This window comes from Carassius auratus, chromosome 10, assembly GCF_003368295.1.
Source record: "Carassius auratus strain Wakin chromosome 10, ASM336829v1, whole genome shotgun sequence".
Taxonomy (NCBI): Eukaryota; Metazoa; Chordata; class Actinopteri; order Cypriniformes; family Cyprinidae; genus Carassius; species Carassius auratus.
Window position 1 is genome coordinate 4,781,165 of NC_039252.1, and position 18,617 is coordinate 4,799,781.

An 18,617-nucleotide genomic window follows, 5' to 3' on the forward strand; every position below is an offset into this window, starting at 1 on the left:
ATTCTGCTCTACATATGGTTTGGGTTATAAATAGCAATGAGAAAGGCATAAAGAATGACACGCAAAGTAACAACATTAAAAGGTTTATTTATTTGTCTTTTTCAAAATGTAAAAATCCCACAACTCTTGTTTTATTAGTGGTTAAATCATAGACACACACTAATAAAAACTAATGTGACATTATATCATAAGCCGGTCGTGTATATGAGTTAGTATAGTAGTATATGCACAGGTTAATACATGATTGATCGATGACATTGAGGCACTTCAGCAGATATTTTGGAAAATAACATTTAACCCACTTTCACTTTGGGTTACGGCAAACTTGAACAGTGTTAAGTTAACTAAATCTAGTAGCTTTCAGTAGAAACCGACACGTGGCCTTGTGGGAGAAAACTAAAAGACGTACAAATAGTCTGAAAGAACAAACAAAAAAACTACATGCAGACAAGAAATAACACTGAGATTTCATATAAAGGTATAAAAAGATGCCGTTTTATAAATGGCATGTTTATTCTGCATGTGTGTTTGTGGCTAGAAATGGTCTCATCTGCTTTATCTGTGGTTCATGATAGTCCCTCTTACTCACACAACAACTAGAAACACCTCGATTTCCTTCATGAGGACATGCACAGGACACATCCCCTGCTAGAGCTCAGTGTCGCTGTATTTCTGGGGATTGTAGAGGCCTCTGCGGGTTTGGTCGGCCAGCTGTCGGCGATACTCCTCTTCAACATCATCTTTGGTGCGGTGCTGAGAGCGGCTCTCTGAATACGGCACTTTAGAGGAGCTGTGGGACTCAGAGTTTGAGCTGGAGCTGTAGGGAACAGAGCATTTAGTGATGGGACGGCCCGCTCAACAAAACAGCACATCAACACTTTAATTAGTGTGCATTAGTGGGGAAAAGACCTCCCAGGAACAAACTTACCCAATTGGTTGAGGCCTGTTTTGGTTTGGTTTTGGCTTGTGGGGAACTGCATAAATATCTGGATGTTTCTGAGATATTTCCAGCTGTTTAAAAAAAAAAAATTAGTGATTTCAGTTTTCTGTAAGTTTTCATCAATCACTATTTTCACCCTAAAAATTGAAAATAATTTTATTTTACAATTTGAATTAAGTATATTTATATATTATGGTTATGAAATAATACATTTATTAAAGTTATTTAACATTTAATTTACACAAATTAAATAATATACAAAATATATATACATTTTTATAATCATAGTTTTTACATTTTACCCAAAACCAGCCTGTTTAGACTATTCCTTTGTTTTATTTTTATTTTTAAATAAACAAATACATTCCAAATTAGATATATGCTTAACTGCTGTGACAATAATAATAATAATAATAATAATAAAACAAAATTTGTTTTATCAAACATAAATATTTTTATTTATACATATTTTCCTTGTGGTTTTGGTGATTTTCTTTTGAATTACAGTGATTTCCATTTTATGGAAACTTTATTTTTCATGAACATATACATTTACAATTTATATATCATTATATTACGAATGATATAGAAATTAAAAAATTATATTGATATTAATATATATATATATATATATATATATATATATATATATATATATATATATATATATATACACACATACATACATACATACACACACACACACAGACACACAGACACACAGACACACATAGTTTTTATATTTTTCACCAAATCAGCCTCTTTAGACTTTTTTCCTTTTTAAATTAAAATCAGCAGTGAAATCTATGTTTAATTGTAATAATGAGAATAAATTAATAAATGTTTCATTTTGTTTGGGGTGTAATAAGAGATCGGTGGAGAGTGTTTGTGATGTTCCTGCTGTGAGACACACAGAAGCTGGTGTGTATTGTGTGAATGAGACGAGACACAAACCCGCGCTTGCTCCGCCTCCTGCAGCTCCAGCATCCTTTTGGCCCGGGCCAGGTGGTCCATTTGCTCGAAGGCCTTCACCTTTCCCCGGAAGGTGCGGTTGGCGGGGTCATCGAGAGGGTCGCTGGAGGTCGTGTCGTCTGTGGGGGCCGTCCTGGAGCTGAAGCTGGGCTTCTGGGCTACCGGCGGTGGAAGAGGTTTGTTACTGACAGGAGCGTCACTGCTGACTGTGCTGCTGGAGCGAGAGTCTGCAGGACGTGAAGCTGCCCGCACCTGCAGGAACACCAGCTGTTTGAGCTCAGCTCCTGTGAGGAGTGATGAGGTCTGGGAAACACTCACCTTCGGGGGTTCAGGGACAAATGATGGAGGGGGGCTGGGGTCCCGCTGCACCTCTCTGCTCGCAGCTTTCTTCGAACGCTCCTGAGGAGCAGGTATGGGTCTCTGCGTGACAGTGGAAAAAGTGATAAATGTAGCATTAAGTCATTAAAAAAAAACATTTAAAAAAATTATGCAGACCTACAACAGTCAAGTTTTTAATTACTGAATTAAAATTTACTTTGATATAACAACTCTTTGGAAAGAAAAAAATTTGTTTGTTTGTTTTTTTGCATTTTTTGTATTATTATTATTATAACTATTGTTACTACTATCATCTTTGTATTTTATGGACACCAAGGCTGTATTAAAACAAGTTTTTAAAAATAAGATTATAATAAAAAATTGTTATAAAATCGTTAAAATTAAAACTACTTATTAAATTAAATTTATGCATTTAGCAGACGCTTTTTTTTTACAGTGCATTCAGACTATCAATTATCACATATCGTGTTCCCGGGGAATCAAACCCCCAACCTTGGGCTTCATAGCAGTGTTCTACCAAAAGAGCTACAGGAACACAATACAATATACTGATTTGGTGCTCAAGAAACATTTCTGATTATTATTAACATTGAAAATGGTTTTGGTGCTTAATATTTTAGTGGAAACTGAAGTGGATCTGCATTTATTTAAATAGAAATATTTTATAACAAATGTTTTTACTGTCACTTTTGATCAATTTAATGCATCATTCCTAAATAACATTAAATAAATAAATAAATATATATATAAAACATAACCCCAATTTTTTTGACAGAAGTGCAAAGTAATGTTATTATTAAAAAATAAAAATAAAAAGGATAATGCAAGAAAAGAAAACATGTTTCCTGCCAGGTTAGTGTCAGTGAGAAAGTCATTTTTATCATGAAACATAAAATTACATCACAGACTGGATCCTTGTAAAAACATTATGTTTTTATGACAGTCATTAAAAAAACTTCACACTATTCATAGTATACAAGAAGTCTTGCTAGTTGGAAAATTGCCTTGAGAAATGTCATAAATCATTTTATGTACATTGACATGTATTTAAACTATTTAACTTCTAGAGTTATTCAATCAGGCTCTTGTTGAATGACACACACATTCAGTGTGAGTAAACAAGAGCGTGTGATTTCTGGCTGATAGTTTAAAGATCATCACGTGTCAGGCTGATGATGAACATGACTGTGTGGTGAATATGCAGTTTGTCAAGTGACCTGTGGGGAGCAGCGTGCTCAAACCAGGACTTTTCTTCTCACTGACACTGGTATATGACAGTGAGTGATGATTACAGAGGTTTATCATCAAATGATAGGGCTTAAATCCCATTCGTGACTGTGGTCAGATGACAGGAAGGTAGTTTCCACAGCACACTAACCTCGTCACTAACAGGCTCAGAGGAGCGGCTGATGGCGGACATGGGCTGCGGCTCGTCGGTGGACTCGTCAAGCTCGTTGTCTGTGTACGCGCCGCCCTCATCCGCCGTGTCCTCGTAGTCACTGGTCAGACGGCTGTCCATGCTCAGGTAGTCTGCGCTCATGGCCGACAGGTACGACATACGGTCATCATGGAGCTCCAGGTCCTCCTCAGACCCATCCAGCTGGAGTCAAACACACAGACCTCTCAAACGTCTCACGGTGGTCGTTTCACATCTCAGTTAAGCATTATAAACTCAATTAGAAAATCAGTTTTGTTTAAGGAAATACAAATCCATGAGAGGAAGCCCAGTTGTTAGTAATTGTGTCATGTATTACGCTTACCTTGCTTTCACAGACCCACACAGCTTTCTCCTGCTGTTCTCGTACAGCATCCTTGAGACTTCCATACCAGGCATCATGGGAAGAGTTCAGATCAACGCTAGCTGCACAGGGAAGCACAGTTTACACTTTTATAACTTGATTCTTTTTTAAGAAATATAATTTTTTATCATTTTATTTAATTTTTCTTCTTTAGTAATATTTTAATTCCTGACACTAAACCTCTGTTGTGTAGCACTTTGGCCAAAAAAAGAGAAAAAGTAACAATTTATATATATATATATATAGGGCACCATTTTTGTAAAAATGTCAATAAATTGAGTTGTGAAAGTTTCTTGAATTCAACTGATCAGACATGCTTTATGATTAGTTTAAACCATTAAAATGCAACTATAAAAAAAAAAGAAAAAAAAAAGAAGGGGGAAACCAATTTGAGAAAAATAAAATACTCATTTTATGGTGCCCTAACTTTAATTGTTATTAAATTTTTTAGACCTCTTTATTGATTGCAAACATTTAATTGAACCATAAAAATAGAACAAGAATAAACAAAATAAATAAATAAATAAATCAGAACTGGGGAAAGAATCAAATGGATCTTATATGACTGTGATCTCTATATTTGCTGAGGAAAGGCTCATCAGACTGACCAGTGAACAGGTGCGAGCAGGTTTTGCGCAGTTTAACTGCTTGTTCGTAAAGCTTGCGTGAACTGCGGTTGGAGCCGGGAGCCAGACGGTTCCTCATGGTCTTCACCCCCTGTTTACTGTCTGGGTTGAGGAAAATGACGATGGGATACCACTGGGTGTAGTTCAGGGTGTCCACGGCCTTCGGGGTGACGTCAAGCAGAGCATGTCGGTCCTAGGAACAAGAAAAAAATATTCTTAGATGTTGATGAATTTCTGTTATAATCTCAGAACGGTGACTGTGTTTACCTGCTCGATGATCTGACGAATAGTATTGAGTCTCACAACACCAGACGACTTCTCTGAGCCCGCGTCTTTCGGTTCGGTCTCTGTCATGGGACAATAACACAGATCAAACTCCTGATCATAACTACACATCGATAGAGAAGAAGAGATCTTTCACACAAGTGGAGAAGGGCTTACTTGCTGTGACAAACTCCTCTGGAAGATCACTGCTCAGTTTTTCATTGGCCACATCTGAAATAGGGCCGAATATTACGACAGGCCTCCTGAACCCAGCTGGAGGGGCAGAGAGAAAACACTAAGTAAATGAAATGACATAAAATTATATTTTATATATATATATTAATTGTATTTAAAATGTATTTTAAAAAATCCCCAAAATGATTTTGTATTAAATGTATTGAACACAACACATCCGAGTGCCTTAAATAATCAACTCTAAATTATAAATAAAAAAATTTAATAGGATTAAACAAAATACTTTATTCACAAATAAAAGGCATGTATAAATTAACAAAATGCATATAATTTAGAAACTTCATCAAGAGGGTCTAGTGAAAAAGCACCAAAAATAAAAAGTTAAATAATTAATAGAATTATTTAATAATAAATTATTACTTTTTAAAACTTTTATTTATTTAGCCCCAGTTCACTCAAGTGTATATTTAAACAGAAATGCATGTTAGGTGAAGCAATGCATGCTGGGCTCACCTTCCCGCAGCACCACTCTCTCGTAGGCTGGGAAGCGTGTGGTGACCGGGGTAGCGCTCAGATCCTCCCTGCTCTTGCGAAGGTCTTTTTTCTTGGCTGCTCTTTGACCTCTCAGCCTCCAGAAGTCTCCTCTGTCATTGGCAGCGCCTTTCTGTGCGTTCTGAACGTTTGCCATCTGCTCCGCTCTGATAGTATGCAAATAACATGATCACACGGACACCTTACAAATAATGACCTTTTAATATCAACATGAAATAGCAGAGTAGGTGATGTCAGCAAACGTCATTTCAGAGGGTCACTTTTGACTTCATGTTAAGTTTTCCTCCTAGCAATGCTTAATAAATACAGTAAACTTATGACCTTTTGAGGCACTGTGTATTTCATGTCTCACCTGCTCTTGCTGGGTATGATGCCTTTCTCCAGGAGCTGATTGTCTTTGCCCATGCGGATGGCGAGCCAGTTACCCAGCTTTCCGTCGTACAGGGTGTCCACCACTTTAAAAACCTCTCCTCTGGAGAAGGTCAAGCTCTGAGGGAGCTCTTTCTCATATTCAAAGTGAGTTCTGATGAAGATGTTATCACCTCGTCCAGATGCCAGGATGTCTTCATACACTGAAATAAAGCAAACGAGAGTTATTCACATCTCTTCTGTTGCTCAAAAGTCATCAGTATGTTTTGAAGTACCATCAGGTTTGCTTTGAGCTAAGATGGTCACATCCTCTCCTTTGGGAATCTCTAGTAAATACAGGACTGCGTCTTCCCGGACCATTCCTCTGAAATCCATATTATTCACCTGCAGGGGAAGAAAAACTGATCACCATTGGACAATGTGGGAAAATGTATGATGGATAAATGCACACTATATTAAAAGCAGAGCCAGTGCTGTTGCACCTTCACGATCTGGTCTCCGGTGTGGAGTCCCTCGATCTCTGCAGGACTGTCCTCCTGAACGCCTGCGATAAAAATGCCCACGTCGTTTCCTCCAGCGAGACGCAGGCCAACACTATCGCCCTTCTGGAAGCGCACCATCACAGTGTTGGGGCTGTGGGAGATTATTCGTTAGAACCACAAAGTTGTGTAAATATATCAGCAAGCAAGCAGAAATAAACCTGTAACAAGGGATTCTTTATGTCAAGGCATGTCTCTAGATAATATGTCGTGTTTAAGTCAAAAATGGATACTGAAATTAAATAGTCCATTGGTGGACATTGGAGTTTTCTGCAACTAAATCCCTTGATCAAATATATATATTTTTTATTATAGACCAAATAAAATGGACAGCTTTTAGGTTTATCTTATAATTAGAATTTAAAGCCAAGAGTGAATGCGGTACAAACCCGTATATCTCCTGGTCCTCCAGACTGGGCCGCAGGGACACCTTTGGCAGAGGCTTGGCTTTCACTGGAACACTTTTTGGAGCAGCATTCACCACAGGAGCTGAATACATAAAAACACCCCGTTCTCATCATCTGTGTCTTCTATTCTTCTGATTCTAGATGGTGCAACTGACCATGTATTCAGTAGGGTTACTGTGGTACCTGGAGACTCGCTGCGAGGCTCTTCCTTCTCCACAGGTGGAGGCAGGAGCTCCACCGGCGCCGCTCTGAACGGAGTCGGCATCGCTCCCATTTTAGCCAGTCTCTTGGGAGGCTCATCTCTACCAACAGAAGAAAATAACATACTCCATTTGCACTGGCTTCTGTAACCTTTCTGTTGAATGTGTTGCCAGTTCATTTGGAAAATCATTCAATCGTGCTTCTGCATCAGGTTGTATTATAAATTTGACAGTTTTCTCATTTTATTTGTTGCATCCATGCAGCATCAGTGTTTGTTTTAAAGGGTAGCTTGACTGTAGTTTAAATTATTACCTTTTGAGAACTAGCTACTTGGTAACACTTTACAATAAGGTTGCACTAGTTAATGCATTAGCTCACATTAAATAACAATGAGCAACACGTTTATTAGAGCATTTATTAATCTGTTAGGTAATAAAAAGCAACTGTTCATTGTTAGCTCATGTTAGCTCAGGTGCATTAAATAACATTAACAAATACAACTTTTGAATTGAATAATGTATTAGTTAATTTTACAGTTAACATTAGTTAAGATAATAAATGCTTTAGAATTAATTAATTAATTGAATATATTAGTGCATGGAGCCTAATTGTAAAGTGTTCTAGTAACTCTGGCGTTAGTGAAGAGTCATTAGTGACCGCTGGGCTCTCAAGGCAGTGTGTTACCTGTTTTTGTCCTGCAGTCTCTCATTAGAGGAGTGTGAGGAGAGGTCTGAGGGATGACTCCGCCGGTCCTCCGGAGGAGAATAAGAGCGGTACGACTCGATCTCCGAGATATCTGAAACACACATGCACAACGTGTCGCCATCACACTTGCTTTAAATCCCCATTATTGGCACAGTGCATGACGGGTTATACAGCAAAGTCTCAAAGGTTTGAATCCCTAGACCTGAGAAATGTAAAACACGCTGATTAAAACCAGATTTGGTTTTTTCATTATCATAGATTTCCAGAAGAACATGAACAAACAACTTCCAAAACATGGTAAAAGTGTCACTAGAGTTTATAAAATGACATTTCTCATAAGATTTGGATTATGGGTAGGGTTTATGTAATCCTCCCAAAGCCAAAAGCCTTTCTCTCCAATCCAGTGTCAGTACAGCAGTCCATAAAAAGGCAAGAGGTCAGAGGTCACTCAAAAGATTAAGGCTGGGTTTCGCCAAATACCTCACAAAATCATACATCACAGGGCTCCAAACAAAAAAAATCGAGCAAGGAGCCATTGGCTCCTAAAAGAAAAAAACATAGGCGCTAAATGATTTTTTTAGGTGCCACAGAATAAATGAGTTTTATTTATTTTGTTATAATTAATTTTTTACATTTGAACTTTTTCAATCATACTGTCATGTGTTTATGTCTCATCTTTTCTTGACTTTATCAGCATTTTGATCCATCTTGTAGATGACCTGGGAACTAAGGTTCACTTAAAGTGGGAGCTAAATGTCTTTTCCAACTTGTAATTTTGTCAAGCATTGTTTATTACACAGAATCTGTACCAATGTCATGGACTATGAGCATCACTTGGCCCCTGAGTGTAGTTTGGGCTCCTGCTCAATGCATCCTGTAAATGTTGTCATACACTCTTAAAAATAAAGGTGCTTCATGATGCCATAGAAAAAAAATATTTTGTCTAAATGGTTTCATAAAGAACCTTAAACATCTGATTATAAAAAGGTCAGAAAGAGTGAACTGTTCTTTGTGGAACCAAAAATGGTTCTGTTAAGAACCTTTTAAGCACCTTTTTTAAGAGTGTATGTCTTTCACACGTTCAGTCTGTTTTTCTTAATTAGTAAAATGCAATTTTATAGGACTTCAATTATGTAGACAACAGGTTAAGTAAAAAAATATTCAATTGCAACAGTGCATAAATATAGCAAAATGCTCCTCTTTATAGTTATTTTTCTATCTGACTGATGAGCTTATGGAAACCAAATGGTTATTCTGAGGTAATTGTACAGGTGCTTCTCAATACATTAGAATGTTCTGGAAAAGTTAATTCATTTCAGTAATTCAACTCAAATTGACTAGATTAGCTGATTGGCATGTCAACATATTCTGATTTGTTGAGATCGTGAATTGGTGGGTTTTTATTAAATGTGAGCCAAAATCATCACAATTAAAAGAACCAAAGACCTAGGCTACTTCGGTTCATGTGCACTGAATTTATTTAATACACGAGTTTCACAATTTGAGTTGAATTACTGAAATAAATTAAATACATTTTTCCTTGACATTCTAATTTATTGAGAAGCACCTGTATATTACATTGCAATGTTTACAAGCTTTACACATTTTCCGCAGTTTGAAAATGTTGTACTGTAGGCTCTCTTATCAAACAGCCTACATTTTGATGTTAATTCATGTTCATTATGTACTCTAGTAATAAAGAGAAAGGTATGCAAGGTTCACATGCTGCTTGAACTGAGGCTCACAATCGCACCTGCCACAGTAAAGAGCGCCAAAACTGTATTGTTTGAATTTCATTATGAATTTGGAATCATTTTGAAGCTGATACTGTGTTAATTATAAAAGTAACAAAGCACAAAGCTTTTTGCGATTGCTAGACGACAAGTGTGCTTCAAATAATGAAGTTCACACATTAACAGACAACAGCATAGACCTACAGTAAGATCTTAAGAAGAAGCCATATTATTAATGATTATAAACGAGAATTGTTTAACGATATTGCCAATATCCACACAGCTGACTGCTTTACCCGTTTTAGTTTGTTCAAGTTGTGCAGGTAATAAGCACTGCTTTTCTACACTTTCTCTTCAAGTCTCCATCATTTCTCTCTCTCTCTCGCGCTGATCAACTGTATGTCAGCGCTGCTGCGCGGCAGAGATGAGGTCTGTTTGAAACTCTTTTCCACTAAAGATTTGATGTGCATTGTCTCAGTTTAATGCGCAAACATAACAAAATGTGATCCCAAACCAATCAGGAAAAAAGTTATTACACACACTTTTTAAAGTGATAACATGTAAATACATAGGGCCAGTCGCCAGTGGTGACATCAGCAAAAACTTAACTCGCAATTTAATATTTATTGTTGCAAATTTTAGTCGCAGTTTGGAGTCCTGCATCACTATACTTCACATATGTCACAAGGTAATGATATATATACAAACAATATTTAATCAAACAACAATCAGTATGAATTATTGTCCGTTAAATATTTTAATTTAATAAAATATAATGATGCAAAAACGTTAAGTACTGAAATATGAAAAAATGTGATGTGTGTAGTATTGATATGTCCCATCCCAAATTTCTGTGTTCATATGGAATGCAACAGTGGCAAAATGAAACAGGGCTTCAGTCCAATCAGACAAATTGTAATTGTTCATTTGAAAGTGTTTTGATGTCCTCACCATCTATTTCTGAGTCGCTGTCTGCCATGGGTGGGACTCGGATGAGCACCTGACTGCGATCCCTCTGCACCACCAGCTGCAGCTTCCCACGAGACTTCTCGATCAGCTTCCCTGCGTCGCTCAGAGACAGGTTCTCTGTGGCCGTACCGTTAATCTGACACATGGAAGTAAATATCAATAAATAAAGTACAACAAATTTGAGGAGAAAAAAGAGAGTTTGGGGTCAGTAAGCTTTTTTTTTAGGACCTGATGGCATCTCTAAACACCTCGCTGTATTCACACTACAGTGTCTGTGTGTCTGCATGTGTGTGAAAAAACATGAGAGAACACACGTTTTTTATATTGGACCCTGGAGCACAAATCCAGTCTGGGGTATATTTAGCAAACGAAAAACAAAACTAAAAAAACACTGTGTGGGTCAAAATTATTGATTATTCTTTTATGCCAAAATTCATTAGGATATTAAGTAAAGATCATGTTCCATTAACAGATTTTGTACATTTCCTACCGTAAATATAGTAATATGCATTGCTAAGGACTTTATTTGGACAACTTTAAAGGTTATTTTCGAGTATTTAGATTTTTTTTTTTGCACCCTCAGATTCCAGATTTTCAAATAGTTGCATCTCAGCCAAATATTGTCAGATCCTAACAATTTATTCAGCTTTGAAATGATGTATAAATCGAAATTTTTGATAAAATTGACAAGTAAGACTGGTTTGTGGTCCAGGGTCACATTTAACTAATACTTTTATTGATCAAGAATGCATTAAATTGTTTCAAATGAATGCTGCTCCTTTGAACTTTTCCACTAAAATCAGGAAGCAGCACAACGGTTTTCAACATTTGTAATAATCAACAATGTTTCTTGAGCAGAAAATCATCATATTTGAATGATTTCTGAAGGATCATGTGACACTGAAGACTGGAGCAATGATGCTGAAAATACAGCTTTCAAGTTGAACACAAGAATAAATGACTATTTAACAAAATTCACATGGAAAACAGCTTATTAAATAATAAAAATATTTCACAGTTTTTACTGTATTGTACTGATCATATAAATGCAGCCTTGGTGTGCATTAAGCAGTTGCTTGGTTAGCAAAAACATGGGGAAAAAAGGAAAAAGGGAAGTGCTTGCTAGTCCAAAATGCATCATCACAATGCTAGGATATGCACTGCGATGTGGTAGATAAGCAGTTCTGAATGTGAATGGTTGTTATTATAAAGTTATATATTTTGTAGGCAATAGGCTTATATATTTTGTATATACATGTATATGCTACAAATTTTGAGTTGTGTTCAGAGTGGTTGTTCAAGAGACGTACTTTCAGAATAATGTCACCTTCCTGTAGTTTGCCTTCTTTGGATGCCAGGCCGGTGCTCGTCATCGCTTTGATGAACAGCTGACTGCCGAGACGAAGGCCATACTCTGGACAGATATGAGAAAACATCACGTTAGACGATTGGCTGCAGGCAGAAACAGATACACGTAGGTAGTGTGTATCTACCATCATTGGGCCGGTTCTTTAGTAAAGTAACATTGAGTGGCTTCTCCAGGGGTTCGAGTCGCTGTGGCGGCGGCGGCGAGGGCGAGTGATCCAGCCGGTCTCGACTGTTACTCCTCTTCATGGATTCGTCCTGCCGCGGATCGAACCTCCTGCGCTCGTGGTCGCTGGCTAGATTCTCTCTGCTGTATCCCGGAGCCGGTTCGGGCCTGTAGCGCGTCTCAGGACTATGTGATCTGTCCAGTGCGCGGTCACTGCGGTACTGTCTTTCCGGACTCCGCTCTCTGTCCAGGTTGTGTTCGCTGCGATAGCGTCTCTCCGGACTGTAGTTGCGGTCCAGTGCGCGATCGCTTCGGTAGCGCCGGTCCGGGCTGTGATCGCGATCCAGCTTGTGGTCACTTCGGTAGCGGCGGTCGGGGCTGCGCTCGTGGTCCAGCGTTCGGCCGCGGCTGCCGTCTCGTCTGTGCTGTCTGTCAGGGCTCAGGCCGCGCTCCATGCTCCTCCCGCGGCTGCGCTCGTAGTCACGATCACGCTCGTCTGCGTAACTCACGTCGCGGTCAGGGTAGCTGCGGCCGCTGTAGACGCTGCGCCGGTCATGGTCATAGTCGTCGTTGTAATCGCCACTAAAGACGCGGTCGTCTGGGGATGCGGCACGTTTTGTCACACTGACGGGAATTTTTCTCGATCGCTTTATCGTCTGATGAAGGATGGGGACAAAAATTAATTGTTGTTTCATTAAATTCTTATTTCAACTGTCAGTGATTTACAAACATGGTCAATAAAGTTATAACTGAAATAACAAACAATTCAAAAGGTTTCACTTACGATTTTAGCTACTTTGCCGCATTTGCGGAGAGTCTGCACTGCAAAGGCGTGTTGGACACCGTCCATGGGCACATTGTTGACCTGGATCACTCTGTCATTTTCACTGAACAACAGCATGAAACACTGTTAGAAAATGTCTCTACACGGCAGAAAGTGACTCCAAATCCTTCCAACAGTTTAGGAATGTCAAAAGTACCAGCATAAATAAAACCTTGAATAATAGTGTTGGCAGACAACAAATAAAATGCAATGCAATGGAAAGCAAAGAAATCAAATTAAATAAAAAAAAAATAAGGCTGAATATCCAAAATTAAGTTTATTTGTCAATTACTGATAACTGTTTTCTTGCATTTTATTATTACTGTTTATTGTGTAAAATATCTGAAAGATACATATACATTCCATTGTTGTAATTTGGTATTATTAATATTTATATATACTGTTTAATGTAATAATGTTTAGCTTTTATTATGTATTAGAATCGTAATAATCAATATAATATTTATACTTTAATTTATACAAATATTTATATTTAATGTCTTTATCATTATTTTACTGAGATATATATATATATATATATATATATATATAATTTTTTTATTATCTCTTCAAATCAAATTAGTGCATCCATTAGCATATGAATTTTTGGGGGGATTTGGAAACTGGTATTGAGAATAATTCTTTACTTCAAAAATGTTGGTTTCATGTCAACCCTACAATAGATTTTCTACTTCAAATAGCACTCTAGGATTAACAAATCTCATAAAAAAGGCTGGGATGTGTTTAATGTTGTTTCAGAGCTTACAATAGCAAGCCATCTGCAGGACCCCCTTGCAGCACATCAGATACGACAATAGACGCTTCTCCACTTTCCTCATTTGGGTTGTCCTTCCCTCCAGACACAGCAATGCCAAAGCCCATCTTGGAGTCCTATTAATAAAGATTGCGTTTTTCACTTATGCATGAAACCATAGTTATTAATTTACAACAATAAATCACTTTAAATTCATGTATATGTACAGGCAGCAATGGCTAATTAGCAAGTAACCCCAGAATTATGTTTTCCTGATATTTTGGATATGTTAGTGAAAGTTCTAGACAGGGGCGCTGCACAAGATCCCGGGACCTATGCATAGGCAGTCCTAATATATATATATATATAAATATATATATATAAGGTATTATTAATTATTTTTTTCTGAACCTCTAGCACTGTTAAGCGTGGATGCATTCAATCTATCAAAAGTGACAGTAAATAGTATATAGTGACAGTTTATATATATATATATATATATATATATATATATATATATATATATATACATACACACACACATAAAGAATAAAGTCTTTAAAAGAATGCAAAGTCTTTAAAGAGAAACCCATAAGCTCTCCCAATAAGCTCAGGGTGCAGTACTCACCCGCTGCAGGGTCACAGTGTACTGCTCCCACACCGTCTCCTCCATGACTGGGTTCTGAAACAGTATGAACAGGTTTATATGTAACACAGTGATGGACAGAGTCAAGTTACAGCAGATATCAGTGATCTCCTGAGCAAAATCTGCAGCGTGGTGCTGCCACAGTGAAAAACTATACGAGCGTTTCTCTTCCAACAGATTTACATGAGCTCATCTGATTACTCAGTGACAGAACTGAAATATGTCTTTAAATTCAACCACAAATAACTACCGATCTAATATTAGATTTTTATTTTTTAATGCCATTATATGTGGACTGCTAGGAAAAAAATAAAACGATTAACAAATGTATGGCATGACCCCTTTAAAATAAGAAGCCTGCATTATTTGAAAGCAATTATTTTAAGAGGAAGCCTGGTCAGTGAGTGAAACCCTTTAAATGCAGTCTTCAGCATCAGTGTGAGAGCCACGTGACGTCCTGCGCTGTGAAACGCCTCTTCATCTGCCCGTGTGCACGCCGGGTGATTATGATTGTTGCTCTTTAATCTCCTCAGGATAAAAACTGGATTGAATGTCAAACATGACCTTGGTCTAGTGGTAATGTTTGTAGTTGGAAAGCATTGGATATTGGGTTGTATGCTGCCCTACTTGCATATTAAATTAACATTTTAGTTGATTTTTTAATGTACTTTTTATTAGTGCAGTCGAATTATTACATGTGTGGACAGTGTATATTTATTATGTATATATAAAGACACACATACAACATATATTTTGAAAATATTTACATGTATATTTATATTATACATAATTATATTTAATATACAACATATATAAAATATTTAATATAACATTTTTCTTAAATATATTAAATATATACATATATGTGTGTGTATTTATATATACATAATAAATGTATATTCTGTAAATAAAAACTTTTATTTTGGATCTGATTAATCGTGATTAATCTTTTTTCAGAACTACTTTTTATGAATAAACCAAAATTACAATTGTGGAAAACTGAGAATGGACGAACACAACAAAAAAAGTGATATAACGAATTCCACCACTGGATCACCACTTATTTCAGCTCACATTAATAAAATAAAAATACAGCTCGAAAATGTAAAATGATAAATATTTGCTGTGTGAACTACATGAAAAAGTGTTGGTGATAAAATCAGCCATGGGAAAAAGTTTGGAAACATGTTCCACTTGTTGCCACCGCTAACTAACAATATGAACAGCAAAAGCATACTGAGCAATTGTTAAAGTTCAAAAGCATTTTTCTAAAGCAATAAAGATGCTTAAGTGTTTAATCACTCTCATCACTGATTCTAATGCCGGTCTAAAAAAAGGAATAAGATCTACCCAGAAATCAAACTACATCACCACCTGTTTTTGTTCATCACAGTGTCATAAACTTGGCGAAAACTTTTCTACCGATTTCTAAAGCTTTGCAATCTCAAATGAATTTCTACATCAAATTATAAAATGCACCAGTGTATGTACCTCAACTAAAAATGTATTGCAATGTATCATTGACATTAAGAATCCAACGAATCAAGGAACGTAATAATTTGTATATAGTAGATTTTTGATCAATAATTATATATTTTACCAACATAAAACATGCATCATGGCAGTGTTTAGTAAAGAGTCCCTAAAGAGTTTCCTTCCTATACACTCCTACCAAACACTGTGCCATAAAGTCTAAACATATGGTCACAAATAAACTAACTCAACCAAAACGTTATACTTCATCCAGACTGTGTAAGACATGAACAGGTGAAGCTGTACAGGGAAAGAGCAGGAGTGCTTACGATGCCCTGGAGGATGCGGATGGCCTTGATGGTGTGCGCCCATTTCCTGTGCAGCGAGAGGACCGTCTTCATGTTGTCACCTCTCCCGTGAACACAGAGTCTCTGGGCCAAGGCACATCACCCCTCGGCACAATGCATCTGTCTGCCTTTGACGTAAGACTGATGCCGCTGGCCTACATTCTGTGCAAATCCCACCGTCCACAGCGACCCACGGCGCAAAAAAATGGGCCAGGCGAGATGCTGTCTACTGCTGAGCTATTAAATTAAAATTTCATTTCAATTCATCAAATGATACGGCTCTGTCTGGGTTGACATTAAAAGCTCTTCGTGGCTTAAGGGAGGCAAGTGCCACCTTCGAAATGCCGATGCTTTTGGATTGGGATTTCTTTCTGCAAGACGAGCTTTTGAACGTGAAAGAGGGACTGGTAGATTAACAGTGATTTCTATCACTTTTTAAATTACAATTTAGAAGGATTATAGGGTTTGAAGTTGATTTGCGAATTCAATGCCTTACTATAATAGAGCTATTTTCGTCAACTGCGCAGTACTAAACATCACAAAGTTCTTTGATCTATAATGGCTTTCTAACTCAACCTCAAATCTCATCCAGGATTGGATTAACGTGTGGCATATGAGCTGCCCTCAATTCATCTCTTTACTGTTATAACCAGAACAGATTACTGGTGAACGATGTCAAATAAGTGATTTCTCACTGTAACTGAGTTCGTATGATTAAAGTGTACAACAGTCTAACACCATGACAGTAGACTGACTGAGACAACCTTGTAAGGGACCTGAAATGTGTGAATGTGATTCAGTTTAGTTTCCTGTGCTCTTCTGAAGGGCATTCATTCAATTTTCATACAACTGCCCTGAAACAGTACCAACCAAAATATTTTTAGAAAACTGACAATTTAACTAGTGATTTTAGAGACCTTAATGGCTTCTTAAATGCTTGAAAATAGTTTTGAAAATGCATTATTATGTATCAAGTATCCAGACAATTAAGAAACACTCCAGAATAATTGAGTTCCCTTTAAGTCGGTCACTCTCGACGCCACAACGGTGACCGACGAATATGGGATATCGCTTCGATAGACCAATCTACTTCGAGTGTAAACTAAACGAGCCAATGCACATTGGCATGCAATTATTGCATCCAGCTGCCGCTGATCACTGTGTGAGTATAAGACGGCAGCAGGTGCATGCATACCAGCTTTTCGTTTTGGAGCCAAGCGTTAGTATCGCTCTGCTCAACTGTGTCTGCTGTAAACTACGAGTTCAGCACGCTCTCAGAAGCTTCGTGTGTTGGCGAGATGGCGCTTCAGCAGCGGTCGTTCCTGTGTCGAGTGGATTACACACTTCAGGCTGCACTACCCCTATCATGTTGCAAACGGCCAATACCCCTGTGCATCTCAGCACTAAAAGAGCATTTCCTAAAAGAGCAAATTTCTCAATTTCTTCTTTGTAAATACGACGGATCATCCTTATAAGGATGCCGTTTCACCCGTGCGTTTCTGGGTGCAGCCGTTACCTGGCAACGGGTGATGGTATCCAGTGGGACTCCCCCGACCAGATTCGATCTCAGCATCGGAGGGAGAGCTGTCGGATGATGACTCAGCTGTGATACCGCCCTCTGGGACGGTGACAAAGCCTGAGTCGGATCCCAAAGTGGCAGCTATGCTAGAATAGCTAGAATGGCGACTCCATCCCCTGACGGTCCAGCTGATTTGGAGGCGGTTCAGAACCGCTCAGGTAGACCTGTTTGCTGCTCCAGAAACCTCTCACTGCCAGTTGTTCTACTCCCTGCCCGAGGGAACTCTCGGCACGGACGTACTGGCACACAGCTGGCTGCAGGACCTACGCAAGTATACATTTACCCCAGTGAGCCTTCTCGCACAGACACTGTGCAAAGTCCGGGAGGACGAGGAACAAGTCTTGCTAGTAGCGCCATATTGGCCCACGCGGACCGGGTTCTCCGAATTAGTGCTCCTTGTGACAGCCCCTCCTTGGCCAATCCTCTGACGAAGGATCTACTGACTCAGAGATGGGGCACCATTTGGCACCTGCGTCCAGACCTTTGGAAACTCCATGTCTGGTCCCTGGATGGGACGCGGCGGTTCTAGGTGACCTACCTCAAGAGGTAGCGAACACCATCACTTCGGCAAGAGCACCGTCTACAAGACATGCTTACGCCTTGAAGTGTAACCTGTTCGTCGAGTGGTGTTCTTCTCGTCGAGAAGACCCCCGAACATGCCCGATTGCGGTCATGCTGTCCTTTCTAGAGCAAGGTCTGGAACGAAGGCTGTCTCCCTCCACCCTCAAAGTCTGGGTTGCTGCTATTGCTGCGTACCATGACCCCGTGAATGGGAAGTCTTTGGGTAAGCATGACCTCATCTTCAGGTTCCTTATAGGGGCCAGGAGGTTAAATCCATCCCGGCCCCCTGTATA

General features: G+C 38.4%; 1 protein-coding gene across 1 annotated transcript; it reads right to left on the reverse strand.

Annotated features, from left to right (window-relative positions):
- Positions 1-72: 72 nt before the first annotated feature.
- LOC113109628 (tight junction protein ZO-2-like) lies at positions 73-16,394 on the reverse strand. The gene is made up of 23 exons (XM_026273309.1): positions 16,167-16,394; positions 14,347-14,400; positions 13,731-13,855; positions 12,926-13,028; positions 12,104-12,797; positions 11,921-12,024; positions 10,593-10,746; positions 7,888-7,999; positions 7,186-7,304; positions 6,985-7,084; positions 6,539-6,689; positions 6,332-6,440; positions 6,040-6,259; positions 5,649-5,833; positions 5,118-5,213; positions 4,944-5,023; positions 4,659-4,869; positions 4,012-4,112; positions 3,630-3,851; positions 2,231-2,332; positions 1,895-2,164; positions 929-1,011; positions 73-817 (listed from the first exon to the last, which is right to left on the reverse strand). Exons 1-23 carry the CDS (start codon positions 16,236-16,238, stop codon positions 649-651), a joined length of 3,636 nt encoding a protein of 1,211 aa, XP_026129094.1. The 5' UTR covers positions 16,239-16,394; the 3' UTR covers positions 73-648.
- Positions 16,395-18,617: the final 2,223 nt, after the last annotated feature.